Below are 16542 nucleotides of genomic sequence, written 5' to 3' on the forward strand. Positions count from 1 at the left end.
TGCTCGATCGCAGCATTCAGGGGGTTAACAGCCAAGGGCGGCGCTGACCTCCGGCACCGATCGTGCAGGAGGTGCTGATATTACAGCATCTCCTGGGCGATCATGCTGAAATCGGTCAGTCAGATTGACTGACCGATCGTAGCGATCTGGGTGCGGGGACCAACGAAATGAGTCTCTACACCCCTTCTCGTGCCGCTCAGCTGTCACAGACAGCTGTCGGCACTTAGCTGTCACAGCTTACACCGGGTCATGACATGCAGTGTCCGTCACTGGCCCATAAGGGGTTAAGGGGAGTGTGTCAACAGATAATTACCTATTGTTTACATCAGGTTTTTGTGTTAAATGTATTTTTTTTTTTACATATCACAATCTGCATTAAAATAAAAAACTAGAGCTCTTGCAATTTTAATTGTACTTTCTGTTGTTTCAGAAAATCCACATATATACATATTAGCCACAATTGGTAGTAAAAACAAGGACCACAAACAGTCCAGAACTAACAAACTTTGAGTTTCTTGTTTTTTCTACCAATTCTTATACCAGAAAAGCACCCAAATAGTACACTAGTTTAGATAATTTGGACCTCTATATTTTCTTCAGTTTTTCCTATATTAGCCACAATGGTTGTACACTGATCATATCTTTTGTATTGAAATTTCTATGCAACTGTGGAAAGGTCATTGTGGAGGAGCAAAGTCAGCTGTGACATCGCCTATTGTGTTTGGTGGATCCTGTGTAATCAGATATGTATATTAAGATTTTTGGTACTCGCCATAAAATCTCTTTTTCGTACCTTTCATTAGATAACACAAACAATGGGTCATATGTGCAAAGTCAAAATGTTTGGAGAAGAGCTGGAAATAGAGCTGGAGTGACAGTGGCCTCAAATCTACCATAGCCAATTGAATATCAATTCAAATGCAGATTTCTCAGTAATGGAGGAAATAACTGGCCATGTAAATGTGTTGCTGGACTTGTGTTTGAAAATGTAAAATGTGCATAGAAATAGATTGGGTGAAATATCTGCTGACAAATTCCCTTTAATTCTTTCATGGTATCTGACATACCTGTACATCATGGTTGGATAGGGGTTCCCAGCCGATGGCGCATAGGTAAGTCATGGTGATTGTGCATGGCACAGAAGCATTGCCTGCATGATCGCCGCCAGGAGCTCGGCTTACGTGAAAGCAGAGCCCCGGCATTCAGAGCCCTGGGCTGCTTAACCCCCTAAATGACGTGATCGATATTGATCGCAACATTTAGGAGGCTGGGAGAGGGAAGGGGATTCTGTCCGACCGTTGTCATGACAACCTCCAGGTTTGCCAGCTACGGCAAGCCAGTTAGACCATGCTGGTGCATTGCGATGCATTATACCAGCGATCAGAGTGATACAAGTTAAAGTCCAATATATATACATATATATAAAAATTGTATACCCATAAATACGTATTTTTATGTAAAAACAAAAAAGTACACATTTGGTATCGCCGCGTCCGGAATGATCTGATCTATAAAAGTGTTACACTAGTGAACAAAAAAAAAACAAAACCCCAAAAAATGAATAGAAATAAAAATGGTATAGCTGAAAACGTCATCTTGGCCTGCAAAAAACAAGCCACCATACAGCTCCATCAGCCGAAAAATAAAAAAGCTATAGCTCTCAGAATATACAGATGCAAAAACAATGATTTTTTCTATTAAATATTTTTAATTGTGTAAAGTTGCAAAACAAAAGAAAATACATAAAAGTGGTATTGCTGTAATCGTACTGACCAGAAGAATAAAGCTGCTTTATCAATTTTACCACACGCGGAACGGCATAAAAAAAAATCCTGAATTGCTTGTATTTCTTCAATCTGCCTCCCAAAATTTGGAATAGAAAAGCGATCAAAAAATGTCATGTGCGCGAAAACTATACCAATAAAAACATCAACTTGTTGTGTAAAACACAAGCCCTCACAAGACTGTCAACAGAAATCTAGAAAAATTATAGCTCTCAAAATATGGTGATGCAAAAACTTGTTTTTGCAACAACAAAAGGCATATTTTAGTGTGTGACAGCAGCCAAACATAAAAAAGCTACAAAATTCTGGTAACGCTTTAAGAATAAAGTCATCTCATCACTTAGGGACGAGGAAAGGAGTAAAAAATAAATAAACCAATTCTTGACCTGCTGTTGATTTGTTTATTCTGCCTCCGAAAAATTTAAGTAAGGCTCGGCTCACATTTATCCTTCACTGTACGCTGAGAGCTTGCACCGGGGTTTCTGTGTAAATCTTTGAAATACATGATTCAGATGGAACCCCCGGTGGAAGATTACCTATTGTGAGGCAGATAGAGGTAACGTGGACGCCATCTGGCCTATGATCTGGCGGTGTCTGACTTTTTAGGCGTGCATAAAAGCGTGGTTGGGCCACAGTTTCTGCACCTCTAAGAAGGACACCACTGAAAAGAGGCCAGATGGAGTCCAGAGTAACTCTGCTGCCTTATAATAGTGATTGGATCAGTCGAGGGTTTCAACTGAATCACGTCATTTGGAGAATTAGATGGAAACCATGATGTAAGTGCTCAGCTTAGATCGCTGGATAAATGTGATCCCAAACGTTATGTCACATGTTCTCAATAAAAGCTTCAAATCAGTCCACAAAAAAAAAAGCAAGTCCCCACTTAGGTCCATCATCTGTTAATGTTAATATAGGGGGCTTCCACGTTACTGGTAACACAAAGGCTCTGGAAAAGTGGAAAAAGCTCCTCGACCCCAAAAGAAATTCAACGCTCCCAAATCTAAATGCCCCCCTCCCTTCTGAGCCCCAGTGTGCCTAAACCACATTTAGCATCCACATGTTTGGCATTTCTGTAGCGATGAGAGCGCGCATAATTTATGCGTGCATGTCTCCAGAAGCATGAGCTGGGCATAACGTACTGGTCACTTCGATGTACGGGCACTGCAATGTACTGGGCACTATAATGGCAGATTTGCAATTTTCACTCAGCAACATCTGCTGCTGCTTGTTTCTGGAAAACACCCATGGAGTCAAATAGTCATTACACCTGTAGATAAATTCCCAAAGGAGTATAATTTCCAAAATGAGGTCACTTGAGGGGGATATACTGCTCTTCTGGCACTTAAGGGCTCTGTATATTGAGTACACAAACTATTCTTGGAAAATCTATGCTCCATGAGTCAAATAGTGCTCTGTACCCCCAGAGTCTCACCATATGGCTAAGCAGTACTGCACAGCCACATTTGGGGTATTGCTACATTCAGGAGAAATTGTGTGACAAACTCTGCTGCCATTTTTACCCATTTTCCCCCATTTTTATTTTTTCTTTACTGCCCAATGGTATAAAATTCTGTGACACATTAGTGGTGTCAATATGATCACTGCACCCTTAGATTAATTCATTGAGAGGTGTAGTTTGTAAAAATCTTTCCTATTAGCCCTTATAAAAAATTAAAATGTGGGCTAAAACAACATTTTAGTGGTAAAAATGTAATTATTCTTTCTTCAACGCCCAATGGCATAAAATTCTGTGAGGCACATATGGTGTCCATATGCTTTCTGCACCCCTAGATGAACTCATAGGGGGATGTAGTTTGTAAAATGGGGTCACTTCTTGGAGGGGGGGGGGTCCATTGCAAAATCTGAACTCCAATATGATGCCTCTTCCCTTCTGAGCTTTGCACTGTGCCTCAAAAGTAATTTTTGACCACATATGGGGTATTGGCCTACTCAGGAGAAATTGCATACAAAATTGTACCATTCATTTTCTCCTATTATCTCTTTTGAAAATTAAAAACTTGGGGCCAAAGCAACATTTTAGTGAAAAAAAATGGGAATTTTCCATTGTCACAGCCCAATGTTATACAATTCTGTGAATTGCCTGAGGCTTAAAAATGCTCACACAATCCCTATATGAATTTCTAAAGAGGTGTAGTTTCCAAACTGGGGTCCCTTTTGGTGGTTTTTGCATGTCAGGGGCTCTTCAAATGGGACATGGCATCTGCAAGTTATTCCATCCAAAATTGCACTTCAGAATTCAACTGATGCTCCTTCCCTTGACTCCTGCCGAGTGCCCTAACAGTAGTTTTCTACCACATATGGGGTATCGGTGTACTCAGGAGAAATAGCAGAACAAATTCTATGGTCCATTTTTTTCTCTTATCCTTGCGGAAATGAAAAATTTGGGTCTAAAGCAACATTTTTGAGGGAATTTTTTTTTTTTCTTTTAATGGCTCAACCTTATAAAATTCTGTGAAGCACCTGTGGGTTCAAGGTGCTCACCACAGCTCTACATAAATTCCTTGAGGGGTATAGTTTCCAAAATGGGATAACTTGTGCTGGGTTTCCACTGTTTAGGCACATCAGGGGCTCTGCAAACATAGAATGGCGTCGACTATCGATTCCAGCCAATTTTGCGAAGTAAAAGTCAAATGGTGCTCCTTCCCTTCCGAGCCCCCACATATGGGATATCAGCGTACCCAGAAGAATTTGCACAACAAAGTGTACCATCAGTTTTCGAATGTTACCTTTGTGAAAATGCAAAATTTGGGGCTAAAGCAACATTTTTGTGGGAAAAGGTAACATTTTAATTTTTTACTTCCAAATTGCTTTAAATTCCTGTGAAGCACATGAAGGGTTAATAAACTTCTTGAATGTGGGTTTGAGCACTTTGAGGTGTGCAGCTTTTAAAATGATGTCACTTCTGGGTATTTTCTATCATATATGCATGTGCATGTCCTAAAGAAATACACTGGAGTTTTTTTCTTTCCCCTATAATCCACTGAATAGTCCCTCTGATCATCTGTCTCAAAGAAGTTGTCCACTACTAGGACAACCGCTTCTCATACCCCAAGCTTGGCCCAGATAAAATAAAAAAGCTCATACTCTTCTCACATGCGGGTGCCGTTCCAGAGGTGTCGACACTCGCGTTCCCGAGGCTCTCAAGCGGTTGTTATGACACATGAGCCCAGAGCTTAATCAGCACTGGCGTCACTGTCCCCGCCTTCGGAAAATTAAACATCAAGAGGAAGATAGGGCTGTGGCTGGCCAAAGCATTGGACTATTCTGAAGTGGCCTTCTATGAGCCCTGCATCATTGGCCACAGCCTCACAATCAATATTCAGTCAGTATTTTTTCTCACGACTGGGAGCCAAAACCAGGAGTGAGTGATAAATGCAGAATTGGTGACTTGTTTCTAATATATCTTTTCTCTGATTGTTCCTCACCTAGTTTTAGCTCCCACTCCTGGGAAAAAATACTGACCAAATACTGATAGTGGGGCCGTGGCCTACTACTGAATTCCTGAAATCTGCAGCTTGGAGAAGGCACCTTCACACCCTAGACAGCTGGAGGAGTTTGCTCACGATGAATAGGCCAAAATACCCATGGTCAGGTGCAGAAGTCTCAGAGAGTTACAGAAACATTTGTTTGCAGTGAGTGCCACATGTGTAAGTTACTGTATTATTATTCCAAGATCTACTGATTAAAATGAACTTTGGTTCGTGGGAAAATTCCTTTAAGGGTACTATTATGTATTTGTCTAGGCCATGTTCATTAGTTTTTTTTTTCTAAATATTTTTGTTGAACCACAATTCAGAAGCAAAGTCTGATTCTCCGGTGATAATCAATAAATTTAAATTGAAAATTACTTTTGTCAGTTTCAAGTTATTTCAATGACCATTGTGGGGTTTTCTTACTTTAACACAAGGGTAACAACAATTTTGTCCAATTCTGTGTATTACATATGTATATTTTCGCTTTTACATAAATTTCAGGATAAAAAAAAATTGGTTTATGAAGCCATTTACTGAGACCTGTAACATTTTTTTTTTATTGTTCACTTCAACAGCGCTGCAGACAATCATCAATTGGGTGCAGCACTGTTGACGTGATGTCAGCAGTGCAGACAACAGACACTGGAGATGTGCTGGACTCTACGCTGCACTCATGGAGGGTGAGTAAAGCACAGTTTATTTTTTACAACCAACTGCACCTGGGTACACAACTTTCCTAAAAATGGAAAACCATTAGTGGCTAAATAACAATAAGGCTGAGTTCACACGATGCGTTTTTCATGCGTTTCCGCGGCGTTTTTGCAGTTGCGGAAACGCATGAAAAACGCATGGTAGAAGGGCAGCAATGTTCCCCAATTGAAATCCGCATGTGCTGTGCCCATGATGCGGATTTTTCCGCAGCGTAAACGCTGCGGTCAAAAATCCGCAGCATGTCAATTAATTTTGCGGAAACGCTGCTCTTTTGCCGCCATTGACTTGCATTAGACTGCATGGAATCTGCATCACTGTATATGTTGATGCGCTTTTCAAGCGGTCTAATGTGCGGATGGTACCCGGGTGTGGAGGAGAGGACTCTCATCCAGACCCAGGTACCATTAAAAAAAAAAAAGAATAAAATAAAAAATATATATATTCTCACCTTCTGACGGCCCGCGCACCGCTCCTGCTTGATTCCCCGCACTTCGCGGTTGAATGAAGAAGGACCTTCGGTGACGTCAGAGTCATGTGACGGGTCACGTGACGCTGACGTCGGAAGGTCCTAAAGTCTTCACTGCCGGCAGCCGGGACCGAGCGAAGCAGGACACCGGGGGCCATCAGAGGGTAAAGTATATATTTATTTTTTGACATTCACACACTATATAAATCCATGCCGGTTGCATGGATTTATATACTGTGAAGTTGACAAGCACTTTCCAAGTGATGCTAAAATCGCTTGGGAAGCGCTTGTCAACCCGCATGCGGAAATGAAAGTGAAGACCGCTTCATTTCCGCATGTCCCTGGCAGGAAACCGCATGTACAATCCGCATGCGTTTTTTCCTGCCAGAGAGATGCAGAAACGCTCAGGAAAAAATCCTGAGCATTTCTGCATCGTGTGCACATACCCTAATTGGAGCCAGCTTTGATTGCTACGGTTAGCAGTTAATACTGGCTGTATGACACCGCCAGCACCCACCATGCCCGGAGCAGGCTTAGCTCCTGAGTCCGCTCCAAACACCAGACCTGACATATGCAACATACAGTTGAAACCAGAAGTTTACATACACTATATAAAAAGACACATGTGCATGTTTTTCTCAATATCTGACATGAAATCAGAATAAACATTTCCCGTTTTAGGTCAATTAGAATTACCATAATTTTTAATATTTGCCAAATGCCAAAATAATGAGAGAGAATTTTTTTAAGGAATTTTTATTACTTACTGCAAAGTCAAAAGTTTACATACACTAAGATTACTATGCCTTTAAACAATTCTGGACTGCCCATATGATGATGCCATGTGTTTGGAAGCTTTTGATAATTAGAGACACACCTGTGGATGTATTTTAATGCACACCTGAAAAACATTGCTTCTTTGTGTAGCATCATCAGAAAGTCTAAAGAAATCAGTCAAGATATCAGTAAGAGTATTGTGGACTTGCAAAAGTCTGGCTCATCCTTGGGTTACAATTTCAAGATACCTGAAGGTGCCTCGTTCCTGTGTACAAACAATTATACGCAAGTACAAACAAGATGGAAATGTCCAGTCATCATACCGCTCACGAAGGAGATGGGTTCTGTGTCCCAGAGATGAACGTGCTTTGGTCCGACATATCTATATCAACCCAAGGACAAAAGCAAAAGACCTTGTGACGATTATGGCAGACGCTAGTAAGATGTTGTCAATAACCACAGTGAAACGAGTACTGTATCAACATGGGCTGAATGGCCACTCTGCCAGGAAGAAGCCATTACTCCATAATAAAAATAAAAAAGCCAGATTAATGTTGGCAAATGCACACAGGAATTTTTGGAGACATGTCCTGTGGTCTGAAGAAACTAAAATTTAACTTTTTGGGCATAATGACCATTGTTACGTTAGGAGGAAAAAGGGGGAATCTTGGAAGCCTAAGAACACCATCCCAACTGTGAAACACAGGGGGTGGCAGCATCATGCTGTGGGGTTGTTTTGCTGCAGTAGGGACTGGTGCACTTCACAAAATAGATGGCATCATGAGAAAAGAAGATTATGTGACAATACTGAAGCGACATCAGCCAGGAAGTTAAAGCTTGGGTGGAAATAGGTCTTCCAAATGGACAATGACCTGAAGCATACAGCCAAAATGGTAACAAAGTGGCTTACGGATAACAAAGTCAGTGATTTGGAGTGGCCCTCACAAAGCCCTGATCTCAATCCTTTTGAAAATTTATGGGAAAAGCTGAAAAGGCAGGTGCGAGCAAGGCGACCTACAAACCTGGATCAGTTACACCAGTTTTGTCAGGAGGAATGGGCCCAAATTCCAACCAACTATTGTGAGAAGCTTGTGGAAGGATATCCCAAACGTTTGACCCAAGACAGTTGGCAATGGTACCAAATACTAATGAACTGTATGTAAACTTTCGACTTTGCAGTAAGTAATAAAAATGCCTTAAAACACCCTCTCTCTCATTATTCTGTCATTTGGCAAATATTAAAAATTATGGTAATCCTAACTGACCTAAAAAGGGAAAGGTTTATTCTGATTTCAAGTCAGATATTGAGAAAAACATGCATGTGTGTCTTTTTATATAGTGTATGTAAACTTCTGGTTTCAACTGTATATGCATAGCAAATGTGGGGAATGAGTTAATAAAGAAAACTAGATACCAATGAATATATTTTTTTTTATTTATAGTAGATTTATTTTTATTCTATTCCCTGCACATGAATATGGAGGTAGCCATCTGTTAACATCATTAATAGATATGCTTTACATCCGCTGCTTAGGAAATAAACTGGCAATGTTCTTTGACTTTTATGGGAGGGTTTTAAGTGTGAGCCATGTGACTGAAGCAGAGCCAGGGAAGGGGAGGAGGTGAGCTGTGATCATAACCTCTTGTGAATGGTGGTTCCTGGGTTTTCTGAATATACAAATCCAAATACTCTACTAACAGTAAGAGGGGCATCTTTGTTACCTAGAAATTGCTCTGGCACTGCTGATTTTAGAAAGGCTAAAAAAATGAAAGTGTTTTTTTCAATTTATCATCTCCTATATTAAAATGGATTGTCTAAGAGTTTAAAGAGGACCCATCACCATCAAACCTACTAAGCTATATTACATTAAAGGGGTTGTTCAGGTTTGGGGTTCATGTCTGTAGTCAATCTATGAGACTGAAAACTTGTATTTCCTCACAGCACGCACAGTACGAGAGATCAGGATTCTCGTGTGCAGGGAGCGGATAGTGCCCGCAAAGTATGCAATTCGCATTCATCCGATCATATTCCAACTAGTCTTGTCCAGCTTTGCTCAATTTACTTGTATTGAGCAATGCCGCGCACGTCTAGTAGGCACGTGACTGCATGTATGCTCCAGGTGCCGACACCGGAGAATCCTGACAGGGTGCACTGTAAGGATTCACAAGTCTGCAGTCACAGAGGGACTGCAGACTTGAACCCCAAGCCTTGACAACTCTTAAGGAGTCAGCAGATATAACTTAACATGGAATAAATTACTTTTGACACTTAATGACTTTGAATACCGTCATTCTAGTGATGAGAAAGCCATGCTCAATACAGTTCATGGGCACAGGAATCTTGGGCTTGGCAGCTCCGCATGCTGTATTCTAATACTACACGCCCCCAGATTCCAGACTTTTTGTTATCGGCAATGTAACGGCTCATAGTCTGGTTGTTCTTGCTATGCCCATGTATCTAATGCTATGATAACGTTACGTCACCAGTATATGTAAGCCTTTTAAGGTTTCATACGGCATTTATAAGACAGAATATCTGAATCCACGATATCTTAGACAATGCATATTATCCAATGTATGTAAGGCTAGGCTCGCCATCATACTGTGTTCTATGCTGCTTTATTAAGGATCATACCTATGCCAGGAAAGCTGTAGCCCTTCATATTACAGTGGCTGAAGTCATGTGTATTTTCTCCAAACTGTATTAATCAGAAACTGTATTTATTTCCTTTTCTATTTCTATGTACACATTATAAGATATAAGGTCATCTTGTCACTGTGCGAATTATAGCTTGACATAATAGCATTAAGTATTAACCCTTTTTTGACAATGACCATACATGCATGTCACAAGCCAGGTGCAGGTATATGGAGTGGGTTCAGGAGCTGAGCCAGCAGCTACCGTGTATGGTGCACAGGCATATCATTAACTCAAAACTGCAAGCACTGATTACACAAGAACCACAAGACGGGTTTCTTCACCTCAGGTATCATATTAATCAGTGCAGCAGCCCCAACGTGACACTGGCTGTAATTTACTTAGCAAAATCCTGCTGACAGGTTTGCTCTATTGACCAGGCCAAAGTTTTTAAATCTGACCAGTGTCACTTTATGAGGTAACAACTCTGGAATGCTTCAACGGATCCCACTGATTCTGAGGTTGTTTTTTGTGACACATTGTACTTTATGTTAGTGGTAAATTTAGGTTGATATTTTCACAAATGAAAAAAAAATTGTAGTTTTTACTCTACAATGTTGCTTTAGCCCCACTTGTTTCACTTTTACAAGGAATAGCTTCTAGTCACCTAGTTTCTTCTGAGCGCGCCGATACCCCACATGTGGTCAGAAACCTCTGTTTGAACAAATGGCAGGGCTCAGGAGCACCATTTGAATTTTGTTACACAAATTTGGCTGAAATAGATTGGGGGTGCCATGTCGCATTTGCAGGGCCCCTAAGGCACAAAACAAGCAGAAACCCCCCACAAGTGACCACATATTGGAAACTGCACCCCCAAGGAATTAATCTATTGGTGTCCTGAGCATTTTTAACCTAGAGGTTATGCACAAAACTTTATAACACTTAGATGTGAAAAAAAAAATTTCATTTTTTCCACTAAAATACTGTTTTAGCACCAAATGTATAACTTCCACGAGGGGTAATATCAGAAAATGGACCCAATCATTTGTTACACCATTTTTACTGAATGTATTCATCTACAACTGCAGTGACTATTTTGTATCATCCATGCCAGGCTTTGTTTCTGGAGAATTGCAAATCTGCCAGTTTAGTGCCCATACAGTGTGCCCCCAACAGTATCCATCTGTTAAGGTGTTCACAGAACTATGGTCGTCCACACTTGTACGCTAAAAAGACGCCTAGAACAATGGGACACTGGCAGAACAGAGACCAGAGAGTCCAAAGTGTTCCTTCCGTTGGGAGTTGTGTCTGAATAGCAGTTTTTAGGATTTACACTGAAACCCCCATGTAAGCTCCCAGTGGAGGACGAAGGATAAATGTGAGCTGAGCCCAATTCTGATTTTTGGGAGGCAGAATGAATAAATAGACAGCAGTACAACAATAGTTCTTATTTTAAATTTCGCGCCGTTTTTACTGTGCGGTAAAAGTGATAAGAACAATTTGTTCGTCGGCTCAGTAAGATTACAGCGATATCAGATTTATATCTTTGTTTATGCTTTGCTGTTTTAAACAGACTAAAAACAATATTTTACAAAAATCGATTTGCTTTTGCATCGCCATATTCTGAGAGCTGTAACTTTTTTTTTTTTTCGAATGAGCCATATTAGAGCTTGTTTTTTGCGGGACGGATAGGCTTTTTCATTTATACCATTTTTTTTTTGCATAGGTTTTTCAATCGCTTTTGTTCATTTTTTTGTGTGTCAATATGATGAAAAAGTTTCATTTTTGGCATGTTTTTTATGGTATTCGCCGTACGGAATAAATAACGTTCCAGTCTTATAGATCGGGTCGTTCCAGACTCGGCGATACCAATTATGTGTACTTTTGTGTTTATTTTCTTTTAATACAAAAGCTGAATTTTTAATGGCAAAAAAATTTCTTGATTTGTGTGCACTTTTTCTGTTTGTTTTTTACCTTTTTACACATTTTATTTATTTATTTTTTATCGTTCAGCTTAATCCCACTGTGAGACATGTATATTTTAACTTTTCACTAGTCTCATGCATTGCAGTACTCATGTACTGCAGTGCCCAAGACCTGCCAGTGGCTCACTGTCAGAGCCTATAAGACCCTGCTTATAACAGGATCTCACAGGCCACCATATGCTGGGGTCATCAGATGATCTCCAGGTACCATGGCAACCAGCGTCAGACTGGAATACATTGGGCCCACCAGAGAAAATCATTCTTGGGGCCCACTATGTAGCTACATAGAAATAAACACAAGACCACCAATTGTGGATCAAGTCAATGGGAAAGGTGCATCAGTAGTAAATATAGCAATATCTGCAAAATATCTGTGTGGATATTACCGCTATTAATTTGCTGTGGGATTTCCATTGTAGAAATTAAGCAGCAAATACAATGTGAATGTGCCAGCTAATAGTGGTGGGAGCCTTAAATCACTGATGTATGACATTGGAGTGATATTGAAAGAGCTTTCCCTCATATCATCCATACACTTTTTACGGAAATCTCTCTGCCACATTTAAGTCCATAACTTTTTATGAAGGGCCTTATTTTGTTAGTAGTGGGGAAAAAAACTGTTTAATTAGACAGAGGTGATACAGGGAGAGGGGGCGCAGTCAGGGGTGATACAGAGAAAGGGGGCTCAGTCAGGGGTGATACAGGGAGAGGGGGCTCAGTCAGGGGTGATACAGGGAGATGGGGGTACAGTCAGGAGTGATACAGTGAAAGGGGGTACAGTGACGAGTGATACAGGGAAAGGGGGCACAGTCAGGGGTGATACAGGGAGACGGGGCACAGTCAGGGGTGATACAGGGAGACGGGGCACAGTCAGGGGTGATACAGGGAGACGGGGCACAGTCAGGGGTGATACAGGGAGACGGGGCACAGTCAGGGGCGATACAGGGAGACGGGGCACAGTCAGGGGTGATATGGGGGAAGAGGGTGCTGTCAGGGGATGGGGATCAGTCAGGGGTGACATAGGGTGATAGGGTGCAGTTAAGGGTGATGCAGGAAGGGGGTGCAGTCAGTGGTGATAAGAGGGATGAGGTAATAGGGCCCTCATTCATCCTGAAGTAACTTAGCCCCCTCCCCCTTTATTACCCCTGACTAAAGGCCCTCATTGTACTTACTCACTATTAAGGCTGGCAGGGGGGCCTCCTGCAATCACTGCAGCTGTAGCACGGAGTCATCTATCTCCCTCTGCTGCTGATACTGTGGAGGAGGGGAGCAGGCACTGTGTGAATGACTGTACAGAGATGTGCTGTACAGCCGAGGAGGACACACTCAAAGCTAACACTGACTGGCCACAGCGCAGCCAATCAGTATTAGCCTTATCAAGAGCTGCACCGATCTCTGGGCTTGTTCAAGGCAGGGTAGCGGTGACATAAGACGCTATCAGGGTGAATCAACAGTCTGTTACTTACAACTAGCAGTCTGCAACAGGGGAGCGTGGCTTCAGTGTTCAGTGATGCGCGCACTGTGCTCTCCCGCCAGGTTGTGTAACTCTGGAAGGAGCTGGGAGGAGTAGAGACATCCTGCTGGCAGCTCCTCCAAGAGTAACTAGGGAGAGCACAGTGCAGATCACTGGTAACACTGAAGCCACGCTCCCCTGCTGCAGACTGTGGTGCACTAGTTGTAACAGAGCGCTGTTGCGCACTGACAGCTTCTTATGTCACCGCTCTTCCCAGTTAGACAACCGGGGAGGGCGGTCAGTATGCGCTTCGCTGGCACATGTGAGGTATGTTCACTGTGCCAGCAGATGTCAGTGCCTGGGCCCACCGGATGATCCTCTGGTCCCCCGGTGGACCAGTCCGACCCTGATGGCAACGATCGGCACCCGGGATTACTATCACAGGGGGTTGATTCTACTATAGGGGGGGGGGGGGTCTTTTAAAATGCCAAATTTATGCCAATTCTTTTGTACTCTTCTGACTGATAACAAAGGGATCTAATTGTTGAAAGTTATGTTTTAAACTGTTTATGGACCATGGCTTTTGCTGTAAAATGTAACTGAACTGAGAGAATGTCAAGAAAATCCTACAACATATAAACTTTATATGACCTTTATCAGAATCACTTTAGCCTCTTCACGACATAAATATATGTCCTATGTCGTGTCCCCGCTTTTGATGTGGGCTCACACATTGAGCCCGCACATGACAGCTGATTTAATCAGCCATCATGCACCTTTAACATCCGCGGGTGGAGCAGTGCTCTGCCCGCGGCAGTTACCCTGTTAAATCTCTCTCAATCTCTGACAGCGGCATTTAACAAGCATCGACAGGAGCATGTGTCATTCCATGTTGCCATCAGCATGACCCTGACGTGATCGTGGGGTGCTGATGGGTTGCTATAACAGCTGGGGGTCTGCTGATGATCCCCATTTCAGTCATTACGATCCTCATAGGAGATCGTGTTTTCTGATATACATAGTAGTACTAGCGTTCGGCTTCAAGTTATTAAATACAGTAAAAAAAAAAAAAAGAAAGCTTTTTAAAATATGTAAAATCACCCCCCTTTGCCACATTGAAAATAAAACAAAAAAAAACATATCTGGTATTGCTGCATTCAGAAATGTCTGATCTATCAAAATATAAAATAAATTAATCTGCTCACTAAATGGCATGATGAGAAAAAAATAAAAATTCAAAACAGCCAGAATTAGGTTTTTTGGCCGCCACAACATTGCAATAAGTTGCGATCAAAACATCGTATCTACACTAAAATGGTATCAATAAAAATGTTAGCTCAGGGTGCAAAAAATAAGCCCTCACCCAGCCCCAGATCCCAAAGAAATGAAAGCGCTACGGATCTCGGAAAATGTTGAGGTCAGTTTTACCATCAAGTGACATTAAGAGGTGGATAAAGTTCTGAAATGATTCTTAATATGATAAAAAGTCTACACACCCTTTTTTATATTATATACCGGTATGTGTGTGTGCGTATCTTTCTATAATAAATACAAGTAGATACATACCATATCTATCGATCTAGGAGCAGTGGAGGATTTTATAGGGAGCTTCTGCTGACTGGCTGGATCTAATGAGGAGAAGTTGGAAGGATGTAGAGGAGCCAACATGAGTGCCGAGCTGAGTTTGTCACTGCACACTGATCCAACGTATCATTCAGCCTGGAAGAGCGGCTCCTGCATCATTCCTGTTCCTCAGCCCTAACACAGGATGCACGAGCGCTGAAAAGGAGCTCTATTTAGAAAAAGGAAGATCTGGGCTGTGGAGCAATGCCAGGCACTCCGGGAACTTCTGGTTCAGAAGCTTGGCGGTGACTTTCCACAGAAGGTCAGTGATCTATATGTCGTGATCACGAACACTACAAACATCTTTATCTATTTTTTTTTAATCAATTATATTTAGAAAGTTTTTTTTTTTTTTATTTCTTAAAAAAAGGGGACAAGTATTCTTTAAGAAATTTACCTAGCTTTAAAAACATTATAAAGTAACAACTATTAAACCTGCTGCCTCATCATAGCCAGTGGCAGTAAATCAGTGGCCTAAGGCTAGGGTCAGATAAGCGTATGAAAAATCCGCTGAGTGTCATCGAGAAAACTAAGTCAATTTTCATCCACATTGCCATTCAAGTGCTAGTTTTTTTATGTCCGTGTGATATCCATTTTCATACATCTACCTTTAAAAATGTGCATGATCAAATACAGTCCTAGGTAATAATGGCAATGTATCCATGAAAATCGGATGCCACATGGATGTTCTGTATGGGATCCGATTTTTACATGCATAGACTTGAATGGGCAAGGCTCTGAAGAGAGTAGTACATGGGGCACTGAACTATTGAATCACATTGGTCAGCGGAAATATCCATATGATACACTCTATATCCGATCAAGCCCTAAAAGGTATAGGATAATAAAGTCTGTCAGGGACCACTTGAGGGTGGGAAATGTTTCTTTTTTTTAAAACATAACATTTTCAACAGATTATTTCTTAAACTCTCAGATAAAACAAAGAGATTATCGATAAAATCTCTCAGATCCAAGCAAATCATAACAATTGACTATTGTTATAAATAAATGAAAAAACAATTAAAAGAAATAATTGCAAAAATGGGATGCTAAATGTTAATAATAAATGATTATTAAAAGGATTTTACCCTGCTTTGGCCACACTTATTGTCTGCTGTTCCATTGCCTCATGGATGCTGGTCCTATCATGCTCTTTAATGCTGTTGAATTCATCAATGCAGCAAAGACCTCCATCTGCCAGGACCAGAGCTCCAGCTTCTAGGTTCCACTCACCCGAATCCTTCACCGCAGTTACAGTCAATCCTTTAAAAATAAAATAATAAAAAATAACCTCTGCGCAAATCCGCAGCAAAATGTGGTCAAACTGAAGCTCAACTAAAGAAGGTCAATGGGCCCTTCTAAATGCATCGATTGCAGGTCAACATCTCTGATGAAGTGTTGTCTTATGTTTTGTGCAGCCTACAGGTAATTAACACAATTCCATCATTGTTTTTTGGCTTTTATGGTATTCATCAGTGCAAAATTACAGCTTGCCTTAATATTTTTTTTCTTAAATAACATAAATTTTGGCTTCTGATGCCATTTTTTTAGGACCCAAGACATGCTTTTCAGTCCATGAATCTGTCTGAAGGCAGGTTTTTGTGTGCTAAG

General features: G+C 41.2%; 1 protein-coding gene across 4 annotated transcripts in view; it reads right to left on the reverse strand.

Moving 5' to 3' along the window:
* Nucleotides 1–16542, reverse strand: part of MCM9 (minichromosome maintenance 9 homologous recombination repair factor) — a 91701-nt gene that overhangs the window by 32924 nt on the left and 42235 nt on the right. For 3 of the 4 annotated variants that reach the window (XM_073675931.1, XM_073675932.1, XM_073675929.1), the window contains exon 8: nt 16020–16194. The exons of the other annotated variant lie outside the window; for it this stretch is intronic. In XM_073675931.1, coding sequence (XP_073532032.1) covers nt 16020–16194 — 175 coding nt within the window. The remainder of the gene's footprint in view (nt 1–16019; nt 16195–16542) is intronic. 4 annotated transcript variants of the gene reach the window in all.

The sequence above is a fragment of the Phyllobates terribilis genome, unplaced genomic scaffold (genome assembly GCF_046119375.1).
Source record: "Phyllobates terribilis strain yellow unplaced genomic scaffold, ASM4611937v1 Scaffold_3__8_contigs__length_932513732, whole genome shotgun sequence".
Taxonomy (NCBI): domain Eukaryota; kingdom Metazoa; phylum Chordata; class Amphibia; order Anura; family Dendrobatidae; genus Phyllobates; species Phyllobates terribilis.